The sequence below is a fragment of the Mixophyes fleayi genome, chromosome 1 (genome assembly GCF_038048845.1).
Source record: "Mixophyes fleayi isolate aMixFle1 chromosome 1, aMixFle1.hap1, whole genome shotgun sequence".
NCBI classification, from domain to species: domain Eukaryota; kingdom Metazoa; phylum Chordata; class Amphibia; order Anura; family Limnodynastidae; genus Mixophyes; species Mixophyes fleayi.
In genome coordinates, this window is record NC_134402.1 from 193,166,048 (window position 1) to 193,178,664 (window position 12,617).

At 39.3% G+C, this 12,617-nt stretch overlaps 1 protein-coding gene across 2 annotated transcripts in view; it reads right to left on the reverse strand.

Moving 5' to 3' along the window:
* PIK3R2 (phosphoinositide-3-kinase regulatory subunit 2) overlaps window positions 1–12,617 on the reverse strand; it is a 64,986-nt gene that overhangs the window by 19,648 nt on the left and 32,721 nt on the right. The window contains exons 3-5 of one of the 2 annotated variants that reach the window (XM_075204694.1): window positions 3,529–3,624; window positions 3,127–3,189; window positions 1,311–1,442 (exon numbers count right to left, since the gene is read on the reverse strand). In XM_075204694.1, the coding sequence (XP_075060795.1) occupies window positions 1,311–1,442; window positions 3,127–3,189; window positions 3,529–3,624 (291 nt within the window). Of the gene's footprint in view, window positions 1–1,310; window positions 1,449–3,126; window positions 3,190–3,528; window positions 3,625–12,617 lie in introns of both variants that reach the window. The other variant, XM_075204693.1, reaches the window with a different exon arrangement.

Consider the following 12,617-nt stretch of genomic DNA (forward strand, 5'->3'; position numbering starts at 1 on the left):
CTAAAAAACATTTGACTATGGCTACATCATCTTATAGTCTTACTTATAAAAGTCTACTAAATATATATCTGTGTGTGTGTGTGTATATAATATATATATATATATGTATATATATGTATATATATACACACATATATATATATATATATATATATATATATATATATATATATATATATATATGTGTGTGTGTGTGTGTGTGTGTGTGTTGTATATATGTATTTCAAATCCATGAGAAATTAGCCTTAACTAATAATTAAAGTCCAGTCCATACTTTGTATTCAGAGTAATAAGTGATAAATGGTTATTTAATTCCACAATAACACCTCTTGGTGTTGGAGCCATTTTATAGGATGAACAAGTATTAATGGGAGTACAGCCTATCAATTCACTACTGAAAATACTTAGGCAGTCATTTTGTGGTCTATAACAATATTCCTAAAAATAGGTTGCATTCATGAATATTGGTTCAGCCCAAAAATCTTCAGCCTGCACCATGTGTAGGGAACAGATACACTCATTTCAAAAAAGGAATCACTGAGTTTCATCAGTTACATCTGGTGAAAAAATGTAAACGGTAGAATGACTATGGTAAGAGTCAGGTAAAAAGGTGCCACATTGCAGTTTATTGGAATTACCCTAAAACCGGCCACACTGTGGCTCTCCAGGTGTTGTGAAACTACAAAACCCAGCACACTTTTCCAGCAGATAGCCATCTGATAGCTGGCAAGGCATGATAGGACTTGTAGTTTCACAACACCTGGAGAGCCACAGGTTGACCAGGCCTGCCCTAAAGTGTTAAGTACCTTTAATTAATTTTCACACCGTGGCTCCTGGGATTTGTACAGCTTTTTGTAAATATATAAGCTTATATAATAACATTATTATTTCTGAACGTGAACTGTCACAATTAAAAGTCCTAAAATAAAGAGCTAAAATACTATCATTATGATTAAGTAGCTTTTGTGTTAAATTATCTCTCTGTAGACCAGGTACTTAATTCTACATTTCATAAGTCTATTTTGACAACGTAGGATTTACAGTTAACTGTGTGATTTATGGTATGCTAGCTACGCATTTAAATAGTGGAATGGTAAGTCTACATGACAAAATAATATAAAACAGAATAATTTCTTGTCCCAGAGTAAATATCTTTTCTCATTGTACATTTTTGCATTTAAGACAATAAAAACTCAATGCCCAAAAGCTTTATGATCCTTACATCTATAAACCCCTGTCTAATCATGTTACATGTTAATGAACGTTTCGGAGGCTATAAAACATAAAAAAAGAGAGATTAGTTAGGTCACCTAGCAGTGCTTGAATGAGATCTCTGTGGACGTGCAGTGGAACTACAGGAGTTGGTAACGCTTCTAAGAATAACTTCACCATGTCTGTGAGGAAATGTATATCTGCTGTTTCCAGGTCTATCCCAGAGAGATCTGAAACTACAAGGCTTGAATTAACACAAGCTAAGGCTGCAAACAAACACATTTATGGTTTTGTTTTTTTTAAGATGGCAAATTAAGTAAACAAATGTAAAACAGGACTGATGAGTTTCACTTGGAAGCTCTACAAACAATATTAGCTTTGAGTAATTATCTGTGTTAAGCTGCACTACAGTACTTCTTACCTGGGGTTCAGTATTCTTATGATGATGCAAAAAGTCCAGAGCGGTTTTCCTCTATACGGTTAATGGCTGGCCTGTTTCAGGCAGGTAGTGGTGTTGTTGATGATGCCTCACCTCAGTGGCCTTTCCGATCGCACAATTGAGAGGGGTATAGCAAATACTGCTACCTGTCTGTAGCAGGGAATTACTAGCAGCATGAGAGTGGGACCTGGGCGTTGGAGGCAAAGGGACACCAGACCCCAGGTAGGCAATATTTCTTTACTTTAACCTACTAAACTCCAACCAAAATAAAATGAATTTTATCATGTAGCTTACAGCTGTACACCTAGCAGTACAATGGACAAGTGTATTGCTGCAAGGATGTGTTGTGCCTCCAAGCAAACTTCAAATGCAAATATGGGGAAGTGTTTCATATAGAGGTGGTTTTAATACCATAATCTAATCTAATCAGAAGCCTCACATCACTTCTCTGCTATACATTTCTATAGGTTACTTTAAAAAGCAAAAGATAATAGAAATCTATGCAACAGTCAAACATTTAAAAGTGATAAATGTGTAAACAATGATTTGTCACTTCACCCATTGCTGACTGAGATCTGTTAAAATGACCACTCTCAATGCAAGTATATGGTTCTCTATAGGATGAGAGCATAGCAGATGCAAAGATAAAATTGCTTTACTTGTCTATCTTTGTTTAATGTACACTGTGTCTGGTAAGTATTTGTAAAATGTATTCCTGAAGTACACACTATAAGGGGCATATTCAATTGTTGGCGTTATAGCCAAAATTCTCACGGCGCGTGCACTATTACCGTAGTGAGCATAAATACTGGTAATACAGTACTTTTCTCGCTGGATTTCAGCTCACAGCTCAGGGAGCTGCGAGCTGCAATCCAGCTTACTATTACTGTAATAAAGGTAATAGTTTTAACGCCGCGGGCATATTCAACAATTGAATATGCCCCAAAATGTTGCTAACATGGCAATTCATTTGCTTGGACATGCTGTCTTGGAAATATGATATTTTCTCTTAAGCAATTAGAAAGGTTACCATAAAAGGCAGGACTATTAAATAAGAAAGTGTTGTTTATGTTTTTTTTGGTTTTTTTTAAGTACTTCTACTTTGAGTAGCATATGATATCATTTACTAGTAATATTGGTCTCCACTGAAATAATGAAAATAAATATGTCAGTGTGTACTGACTATAATGTTAATATAATTTATAGTATGTTTTCATCTAGTTATATAGCTCATTGTGTATTTTGTGAATATTTGCAGTGAAAGGAATTCAAAACAATTTAAATAAATACAAAAAGATAAATGCATATCAAGAAAAACAGCAAATTCAAAATTCTCTTCTATAACGCAACTTTCTTCTGCTACATTCCCCTCTTTACTTTTAAGTAAAACAAAATGATCAGACCTTCCCATCGTCTGTAATATAGCAGTGTGCAAATCACTGGCAAGTTCAACCCCTGTAACAACTGGTTCTTACCGGTTTTTAGTGGGTGTTTAAACTCTGAGCCAGAAGTCCTGTACAGCATTTCACTGTCCAGTCCTAGGGGGAAAAAAAGCACACAAATTTAATTTACATAGCATTCATGCAGCCAGATCCTTTTTTCGTTCCTAGGCCCCCCACACCATATGCCTATATTGAAGTGCTTCATCATAAAAATCAATTAATTGAAGTAGAAAACTCTAGTCACAAACATTCTCCCTCACAAAAACAAAAAAAACAAAAAAAAAAAAAAATGTTTTGTAGTTCATGTTCGCATTGACTCTTCTAGCTCCCATAACCATCTGTCCCCAGTGTATCGGGTTATTAAAAAAGCGTTATGGTCAGCTGTGCGAAGAAATAGACTGCACTGTACAAAGATGGATTCATCAAAATCCTTACCTTTTTTTTCAATGACTTTAAGCAACCTGGTAAGGAGCGGAGGAGCTACATCTTGAGTGGAAAATTGTTCAACAAGTTCAGGTAGCAGCAGCACCTCTATAAGAAACAAAATGGACAACTGAGAACACGTAAACCATATTCATACTTTTGCAAAAATACCAAAAACTACACAAGAGATTAAAATCACAAAAAGGACACGTGAATTGAATACCATAAAGAAATCTGTCATTTGAATTAAGTTACCATATAATACCGGACATAACTCTAAAGACACACATTATATATTCTGTATTGAGTGCATACGATATGCCTTTGCTCTGCTCTCACCACCATTTGGTTTCCTTGCTGCAGCGTGCCAACTCACACTGCTTCCCATCTATATAAAAATTGCTGGCCTACAACCCCTAAAACGTGTCTCCCTACCTACCACCACCACAGCCTTTGTGGACTATGCACAAACCTTTGGTCTGCTACTAATGGTCAACAGCGATTCATAAAAGTTGGGTCAGTTTCACACTAGATTTGTCTTCTCCGATTCCATTTTTTAACCATCATATTCATTCTCTTTTACTCTTCTCCCTTTTTACAATTCACACTTTTAACCACCCTCCCCTTTCTCCAAATCCCCCCCTACACAACTTATTTACAGCTATCAACACGTTCTTTTATGACCAAGAAAGAGCTGTTCACAAGCACAACTCTTATTGCTCCTTGACCTGTTACCCAATACCTACATTTTTCAACAGCAGTCACTTTACACTACAAGGAGAGCATATGGGGAGGGGGGGGGGAGGGGGCAAGGGTACATTATACATAGGGTTAAGTAATAAAAGGCAAGTGAATGTTCTGTGTAGCCCAAGGTTCTCAGGTTTTTGTGAAAGATTTTGCTGCATTGTTAACAGTCCAGGTAATTTATTTTTACTGTAAACATACCAGCATTGGATTTACTAATCCCTTTGCACATCGGTGGCGAATCTGATCTTAGAACTTTAAAATGTGGTTCCCAACCAGGAGTATGACCTCATCATGGTGCTCCAGGCATTAGCTGACTCACCTATCATATATCCTCCTATGAACAACGCCGAGAGGTCAAAGCGTCACATACAAACCAAAGAGGAAAGGAGAAGAGAGTGCGGCATGCTCTCCTACCTTCCACTGCGTAGGCTCCAATAGCTGTGCTAGCAGTATGATAGGTAAGTAAAGGGCATGTTATGAGATCTGAAGGCATGTAAGTGGCATGTGGGATGATCTTGAGGCATGTGGGGACGCCGATGGGCATGTAAGGGGCTTTTTAAATCCCCACTTCCAACAGTTCTCTCCACAGCGATTGCGGAGGCAGTAGCAGCATGAGCTACTATGAAGAGACTATAAGTAGCACTTTGAACCCTCCTCCACATTAGCAAACTAAGCGATGGGCAGATTTGGCAATTATTGAGCACATTTTAGCAATGTTGGATATTTTCGTTTTTGCTTATTGTAAATTATGTTATATTTTCAATGTATGTGTGTTTTCTCTCCATCTAGATCCACAAACACACCAAGACAAAAGTGTGCCATGGATCCCCTCTAAGTACTTTGAAGAAATAGGACCCATAGTTCTTAATATCACCTCAGGCAGCATTCAAAAAACACATCACCATCGCAGACAGTCCTTACCATCTACAGCAACACTAAATCACATAACCCTAATAAGCCTTTTTTCCAAAAGAAATCTTTCAGAATCAAAGTGCAATCTGTGGCACTTAACCTTATATATCAAACTTCTATTTCCCTATAAAGTGTATAGATGAGAGCATGATCCCATTGCCTCTGTCTGTTTGATAATACCCAATCTTGTTTTAATACTGCATTTATTCCCAATTGTACAAGAGTATGCAGGGGCAATATAAACGGTAATAAAAATAAGGTACACAGCGAACAGTGAAGCGGAGAGGAACTAAAAAGTCTATTAGCATGAGAGAGTAAAATTACCTAGAGCCATGATTATACAGTGCTGCTTCCCACATCACTCCTCAAAGCATTACCTTACTGGTCTAGCGTGCTGGGAGTGGAGAACTAGCCAAGCCTACCAATTAGTATATTATACATGCTTTAAATTAGAGCATATGTAGCAAACTTACATGCAATCCATTTCATGGCAGAACAGGTAACTTTGCTCAGCTTGTCAAGCTCCAGTGATAACAATCTTTGAAATGCAATGTTGCTTCACCATTTTGAACTATTTGTACATTTGAAATTCTTGGAATTCATTGGTATTAAATAGAGTTTGTACAACAAAAGACAATTAATTCATTCTGTTCTCTGGTATTGTTAAAATAGGCCTGCGACCAAGGAAAGGAATAGCACAGCAAAGAATATTTATTTGGTGTACCAGAGTAAATATTACTTGTACTGGTTATTTTTTCCACTCATTGGCTAGTGTGAACAACTCAAGATCACTTTGAAACTTGCTGGCCTGATGGATTAAGCCAGTGGCACCCCTATGGTCTCCAAAGTTTTTTAAAGGCACCCCTAAGCCAAAATAATTACCAAGTAGTCCTCTGCTTTGCTTACCACTGCCCCTGGACGCGGCACCCCAGGGAGATTGCGATGGCACCCCAGGAAGCCACAGGGCACAGTTTGGGAACCACTGAATCAAGCAATGATCTTTTGCTAACTTATAAAGGAGTGCATGTGGTCAGTTCCACTTGCAAGAGTCTATCAGACTTACTGTGTCAGATGTTATGCACACACACTGAGCATTGTGTTCTGCAATTTAATAATTCTGCCAATGCCAGTTAAAGAAAACAGCATACGTACAGCTAATGCTACTACAAGTAATTTAATTGTTCCACCCTGTATAGTAGTGGGTGAGGCTAATGCACCAATTATATACTGAATATATTAAGAACTGTGTGCATTTAGTAATTTATCTTCTACAAACTTAAAAAGTGGTTGTAACTGGGTCACTGATAAATAACTTATTTGTGGCTGGATCATGTAGAAATAATTTAATGTAGAAATGTATTTCAATCAGAGCTGCAGGCACCAATGTAGAATTTGAAATGCACTTATGTTACATTGAGATGTGTTTTGTATGCAAATGTCATTTTTTGGGTTTGTATCTTTGCTAGAGGAAGTCTGTTTGCTGATAGCAGTCTTTATGTGAAGTGACAAAAACCTGTTTAGCCTGTATACCCAGCAGGGGGGCGCTGAATGGCTGTGGCGTTACTGGATCTCCGATAATGAAAGCATCAAGTTTTAGCACATAACAGAGAAGTGTAAATATTGTTAGCTTTGCATTGCATGTAAATCCATGTTTGGGTAAACAAACTGCACCCTGACTCTAAAAATAGCCTGTGAGCTTGTGTTCAAATCGCTATAAAAAGCCCTGTCTTGTATTGAAAGTTGTTCTTTCTTGCTTCATCTGACCTGCTCCTGGTACCTTCAACCACTGTGAGCAAATAAACATCACTTGCTTCAAAGACCTGTTTGGAAACTTCCCTATTCCTCTGACCTACAGATTAGACCCAAAATTTAATCTGTTCCCGGCTGTTACTGAGGTTTGGACACAGCTTTTCCAGTACCACCGCTCTGCCCGCTACCCAGCAGCTCTGGCCAGGGGGGATTCATCCACAACAACCCTGATCAATCGGAAGAGGTCAGGAGTACCAGCCCAGGTACACCAGCAAAGAGTACATTAGCAGCATGAAGAAACCAGGTATCATCATCATCTATTTATATAGCGCCACTAATTCCGCAGCGCTGTACAGAGAACTCATTCACATCAGTCCCTGCCCCATTGGAGCATAGTGTCTAAATTCCCTAATATAGACACACCCACACAGACAGACAGAGAGGGAGAGACTAGGGTCAATTTGATAGCAGCCAATTAACCTACCAGTAAGTTTTTGGAGTGTGGGAGGAAACCGAAGCCCCCGGAGGAAACCCACGAAACACAGGGAAAACATACTAATTCCACACAGATAAGGCCATTGTCGGGAATCAAACTCATGACCCCAGTGCTGTGAGGGAGAAGTGCTAACCATTAGGCCACCGTGTTGCCCAGGTACTGGATGCCGGTAAGGAGTCCAGTGGTGTCAGCACTTATAAGCCCCTCCTACTGCGGTGAGAGGGCGCTTTTGGGATAATGAAATGAAACGGTGGCAAAGAAAGCCCAGCCGGTTCCCAGCAACAGCAAACAGGGTGGCATAGGCGGTCCATCCTGTCAGTGGTATCCTTTCCTCTATTGCACTTGCAAGATGCTATACAGATTCATTAAAATCCTCATTGTTTCAGTCCCGACTTTAGATACAATTTGGAGGCAAACATAAAACCATGGGCAAAAATACATCCATACACTTATGCCTGTGGCTGTATTTGTCTATCACCAGGCCTATGGGACCTCTAAGGTGCATGGTAGACTTGTGTCTATGTGCCGCTACTGTTTTTAACTTACACTTTAATGCCCCCGACACCTCTCAAAGCACAAGTGGACACAAACAGAAGATACGCTCATCTAAAATATGCGCACAAGCTGTGCACATGCGCAGTATAGGGTCTCTCTTGATGTTAACACAAACTGAGAACAAGCATCAACAAGATTAACATTTGATAAAAAAAAGACATTTCGGGTTGGCACTAGCATAGAAAAGCTGCCCTTGACATTGATTTTTAAAAAAAGTTAACAGCACTGGTAGTTGTAAGTGTACAGCTACCCAGTTCAACAGGTGCAAGATTTTAATTATGATGGTTGGGTATGAAATCCGATTGGAAAAAATACCGACACTTATCCTGCTGACATGAAAATGCCAATATTTTAATTTCCCCAGACACTGATAAAACACAGACATTGTGATTGCAGGCAGTGAAAATGATGACATTAGTGGCACTATGGCAAGGCAACTGGTAGCAGGGGGTCCCTCTACCATGATGCCCATCAGCCCCATGCTGGTCAGCACAGGGCTGGATTTCCTTGGGGGATGGGGTCCACAAAAAAAAATAAAAAAAATTGCGTGCCGCACTAGGGTTAATATGAGGGTGGGGGGGGGGTACACTTTCTTTTAAGACTAGGGCTGGTTGGAATAAATCAGGGGAACCCCACGCTGTTTGTCCCCCTGATTTATCCCCAACCAGCACTAGGGGTTATGCTTGCTTTCTTTTTTTGTTACATTTATTTATTTTTTAAGACTGTACTGTCAGTGGCTGTATAGCTACGTAAACCCGCTGGCATTGTGACTCTTTGCATTTTCACTGTCGGCAATCATAGTCGGTATGTTATCAGGGTGGGGGAAATAGAAATACCGGCACTTAGCCTGTCGGCTGGATAATTGTCAGTATTTCTCCATCGGAAATATGACTACCACCAAATTTTGAAGATAATTATGATGATGTTGAGTGGGGAGCAGTGAAAGAAGTGATAGATCAAGTCTACTTACTATTCAATCAAGACTAAAACAAAGATGTAGAAAGTGGGGTGGTGATGGGAATGAACTACTTCATCTGTAATTGTTTCTCCAATTATTATTCCCAACACATCTAAACGTTTCTCCACCATGTGGTGCTTCTAAAGACCCCCCCCTATACAGCGCTGCTTGGAGTGGTGATGATGATGATGATATTACAACTGTTGCCATCAATGATTTTAATGATGAATCAGAGTCAGTTGAGTGAGATAATAGGGATAACATTTTGATGATTGCTAGGATTAGGCATAGGGAGGATGGGATAAGATCAGCAGAGAAAAAAGTTGGAGTAGCTGCAAGTAATGCTTTTTAAACAATCCGTGCAAAGTTTCCAACAAGTAAGGAAAAAAAGTAAACATACAAACTCCACACAGATAAGGCCAAGGTCAGGAATTGAACTCATGACCCCAGCACTGTGAGGACCCCAGCACTGTGAGGACCCCAGCACTGTGAGGCAGAAGTGCTAACCACTTAGCCACCGTGCACTGTGAGGCAGAAGTGCTAACCACTTAGCCACCGTGCTTCCCTCATTTATTTCAATAAAAGGCTAAAACAATATATTCAATCACAGAAAGAGTGGCATATCAACATATTAGTGGCACACAAGAAAGAACAGAAAATAAATGTTACATATAGTATTACATAAAACCCACAAAAATAAAGGCTTAGACTTACCACATACCACTCTGACCTCCTACTTGCCACAAAATGCTACAGCATGACACACTCTGATCTCACATGCACTTGAAAATGCCCGTCAGACTGCACTATACGTCAGTCGAACTCCACCCCCCCATACAAACATGGCACTCAGACCCTCTATTCACTGGAAGTACCAGTAACCACCAATCCAATCACTAATAGTACCCTGCCTAAAAGGGTGGGGTACGGCATAACGGTGATGACTACACCGACAAGACTTACCCGGACATCTTCAGACCGGACGGCTGCTCCCCGACGTAGTTCCATCACGACTATTCTGTGAACCGACTTCAACCAATCCCAAAAAAGGAAGACGCCGGCGCGACTTCATGACGTCACTGACATAGGCGACGCTGTTAACGGCGCTCTTAAGGGGGTAATGTAAGTATGTGGCCATGTACAATGTACTTTACAAAGGGTTCTACATTGTACATGTGGTACGGTGTATACAGCATCGACATGCTGACTACCACCGCCCTAAAAAATCCTTACCTTGCTTTAACCAATGAGGCAATCAGGAATCATGTTTGCAGTTCTAGGATCATGTGGTTTGGAGTGCATTCTCCTCCTCTGATGTGCCAAGTGACCTCCCTTATTTGTGTAGGTCACATGATGCAGACTTTGGGTAATCTGATTAGGTTCAGTCTTATGCCTTGCTTTATTACCCAGTAGCTACACCATAAGGGCCCCAGCTGTTATTTAATAAGAGGTGAAGCTTGATGGAATGTAAAGCAGATAAGTAGTCACAGTCTACACTGGTAGAAGGTACATTGAAAATTCTAGGTGCAAAATAAGCTCATTCCTCTATTGCACAGATGAAGCCAGGCAATGCTGTGATATCTTGAAAGCAAGGACTGGCTTAAGGCACAAAAGCAATTTGATCTTTCTAGCAAATGGTGACAATATGGATCATCTTTCTCCTCAGACCTCAAGTAGGTTTTATCACTATGTATTACAGCTATTCATTTCCTCTCTCAAAGACAGAAAAACAGTCCGAGATCATAGCAGAAAAGAACATTGTTTAATTCCTGACCTGATGTGACTGGATAAATCTTCTCCGTATCAGGCCCATGCACACCTAACTCTGTCCTTCTACAACTTAAAGCAATGACCAGCGAGGGTGAATATATGAATGAAAAAGCTGTATTTGCAGGTGGTCAGGGGCAGATGTAAATAGCAAATGATGATAATGACAGTTTCCAGCACAAGTGTGCAGCTTCCGATTGGCTGTTTGCTATGGCACAGCTAAAGCAGATTGGTGTTTTCTTTGTTGCTTGGACATATTTTATGCTTTTATGTGTATGTTTAAGCAATCTTTTTAGTACACCACAGAGTTTTTCTGCTGTATTAGAGAGGGTTTTTAAATTTTATTGATGCCTTATAGTGAATGCGTTTGTTGCATATAAAACATAGGGCTAAAAATATGGACAGAAGTGGGAGGTAAGTGTCTGGCGTAAACCGGGCGCATATTCAATGGATGCCAACCTGCATGCATCTTAAGATATATATACGGCTCAGCATATGGGCATAAATTCACTATTTTTACATCCTGATTTTGCCAACTCTGCATCAGGCCAATTATGATAAAAGTTGGAATGGCAAAAGTCCATTTACATTCAAGTGAGAACAGTGCAAACTTTATAGTCTCCTAGAAACATTTGCACTGGAGCCATAGGACAAGAGTCTGCAAAATAGTACATTTCCAACTAATATGGTGCAAAAACAAAAAAAGTATAAATTGTAAAAATGTAGTTATGGTTTCATTAAACTTCTATGACAATTAAAGTTGCCATCACACTAGCATACTGCGCTGGAGTTTAACTGCAGAGTAAACAATTTTTGAAGGGTTTAGGGAAGGAGGAGAAATCTAAAAAAAAGGAAATATAAAGAAAGATGCAGATCAAGGCTTTGATGCCTTTCCTGCTTCCCCTTCTCCCACATACACACATCCTAGCTCAGTGCTTAATCCTTAGCCAGGCTTATTTAGCCTTGTCAGCAAATTCCAAGCTCTCCAAGTATATTAACTCTTTAAAGAAGGGGAGTAGCAGTGTGACTCGACATAGAAATCACTTATTGGGATAGTTACAACTGCTACAATACATTTGTAAATATTTCTTAACCAACCACCACAAAAACCTTCAGTATAACCACTACTCAGAAGTGTCATGTCAAACACACAAGCAAATCCTAATGTGGTCTGTTTCCTACTAATCCACTGGAGTTGACCATGTTTTGAAAGTAAATAAAAAGGTTAATGTTTTTCCTCTTCTAGTATTATTGATCAGACATTCCTGTAGCCTGCATTTAGGTCTGTACTGGAGATTTAGCTTGCTTTATTCACTTAATGAGTCAGTTTCAGAGTTTATGAAATACAGAAAAGGTATGCATTCCAAACTCCTGTCTTCCACAGCTTCTGTCAGCCTGTCCTGGCAGACACCCACAGTGGTTACTATGCAGGAACGCCTGCATTGTAAACCAAACCAAAAAAAAAAAAACAAACCACCAAACACATTTTTTTTTTTAATATACACTCCCTCTTTACTGAAGGAACTAAGGCATTACAGTAAATTTGAAAATCCAAAAGCAGACAATTAAATCTATTGCATAATAAAAAAATATATTATGTAAATAAATTGTTGTAGTCAGTGTCAACAGATAGGAGACTGTAATGAAGATATTCTGATATATACAAATGGCAAAAGAAACAGAGGGTAAGGGAAGGACATAGGCAAGTAGGGAGCCAGGGGACATCACAGTACAGAGAGCAGGGCTCGTATAAAACACAAATCCTACAGCACCCACTAAAGGTGACAGCAATTGTCATTTGCTTTTACTCTGCTACATTAATCAGAGTTCTATTTTATAAGCACTCTAGTGATAAAAATGTTTAAACCATTAACTTTGTATTTAAGAGATTCATTTTGAAGCGCTGTGGAAGGTATG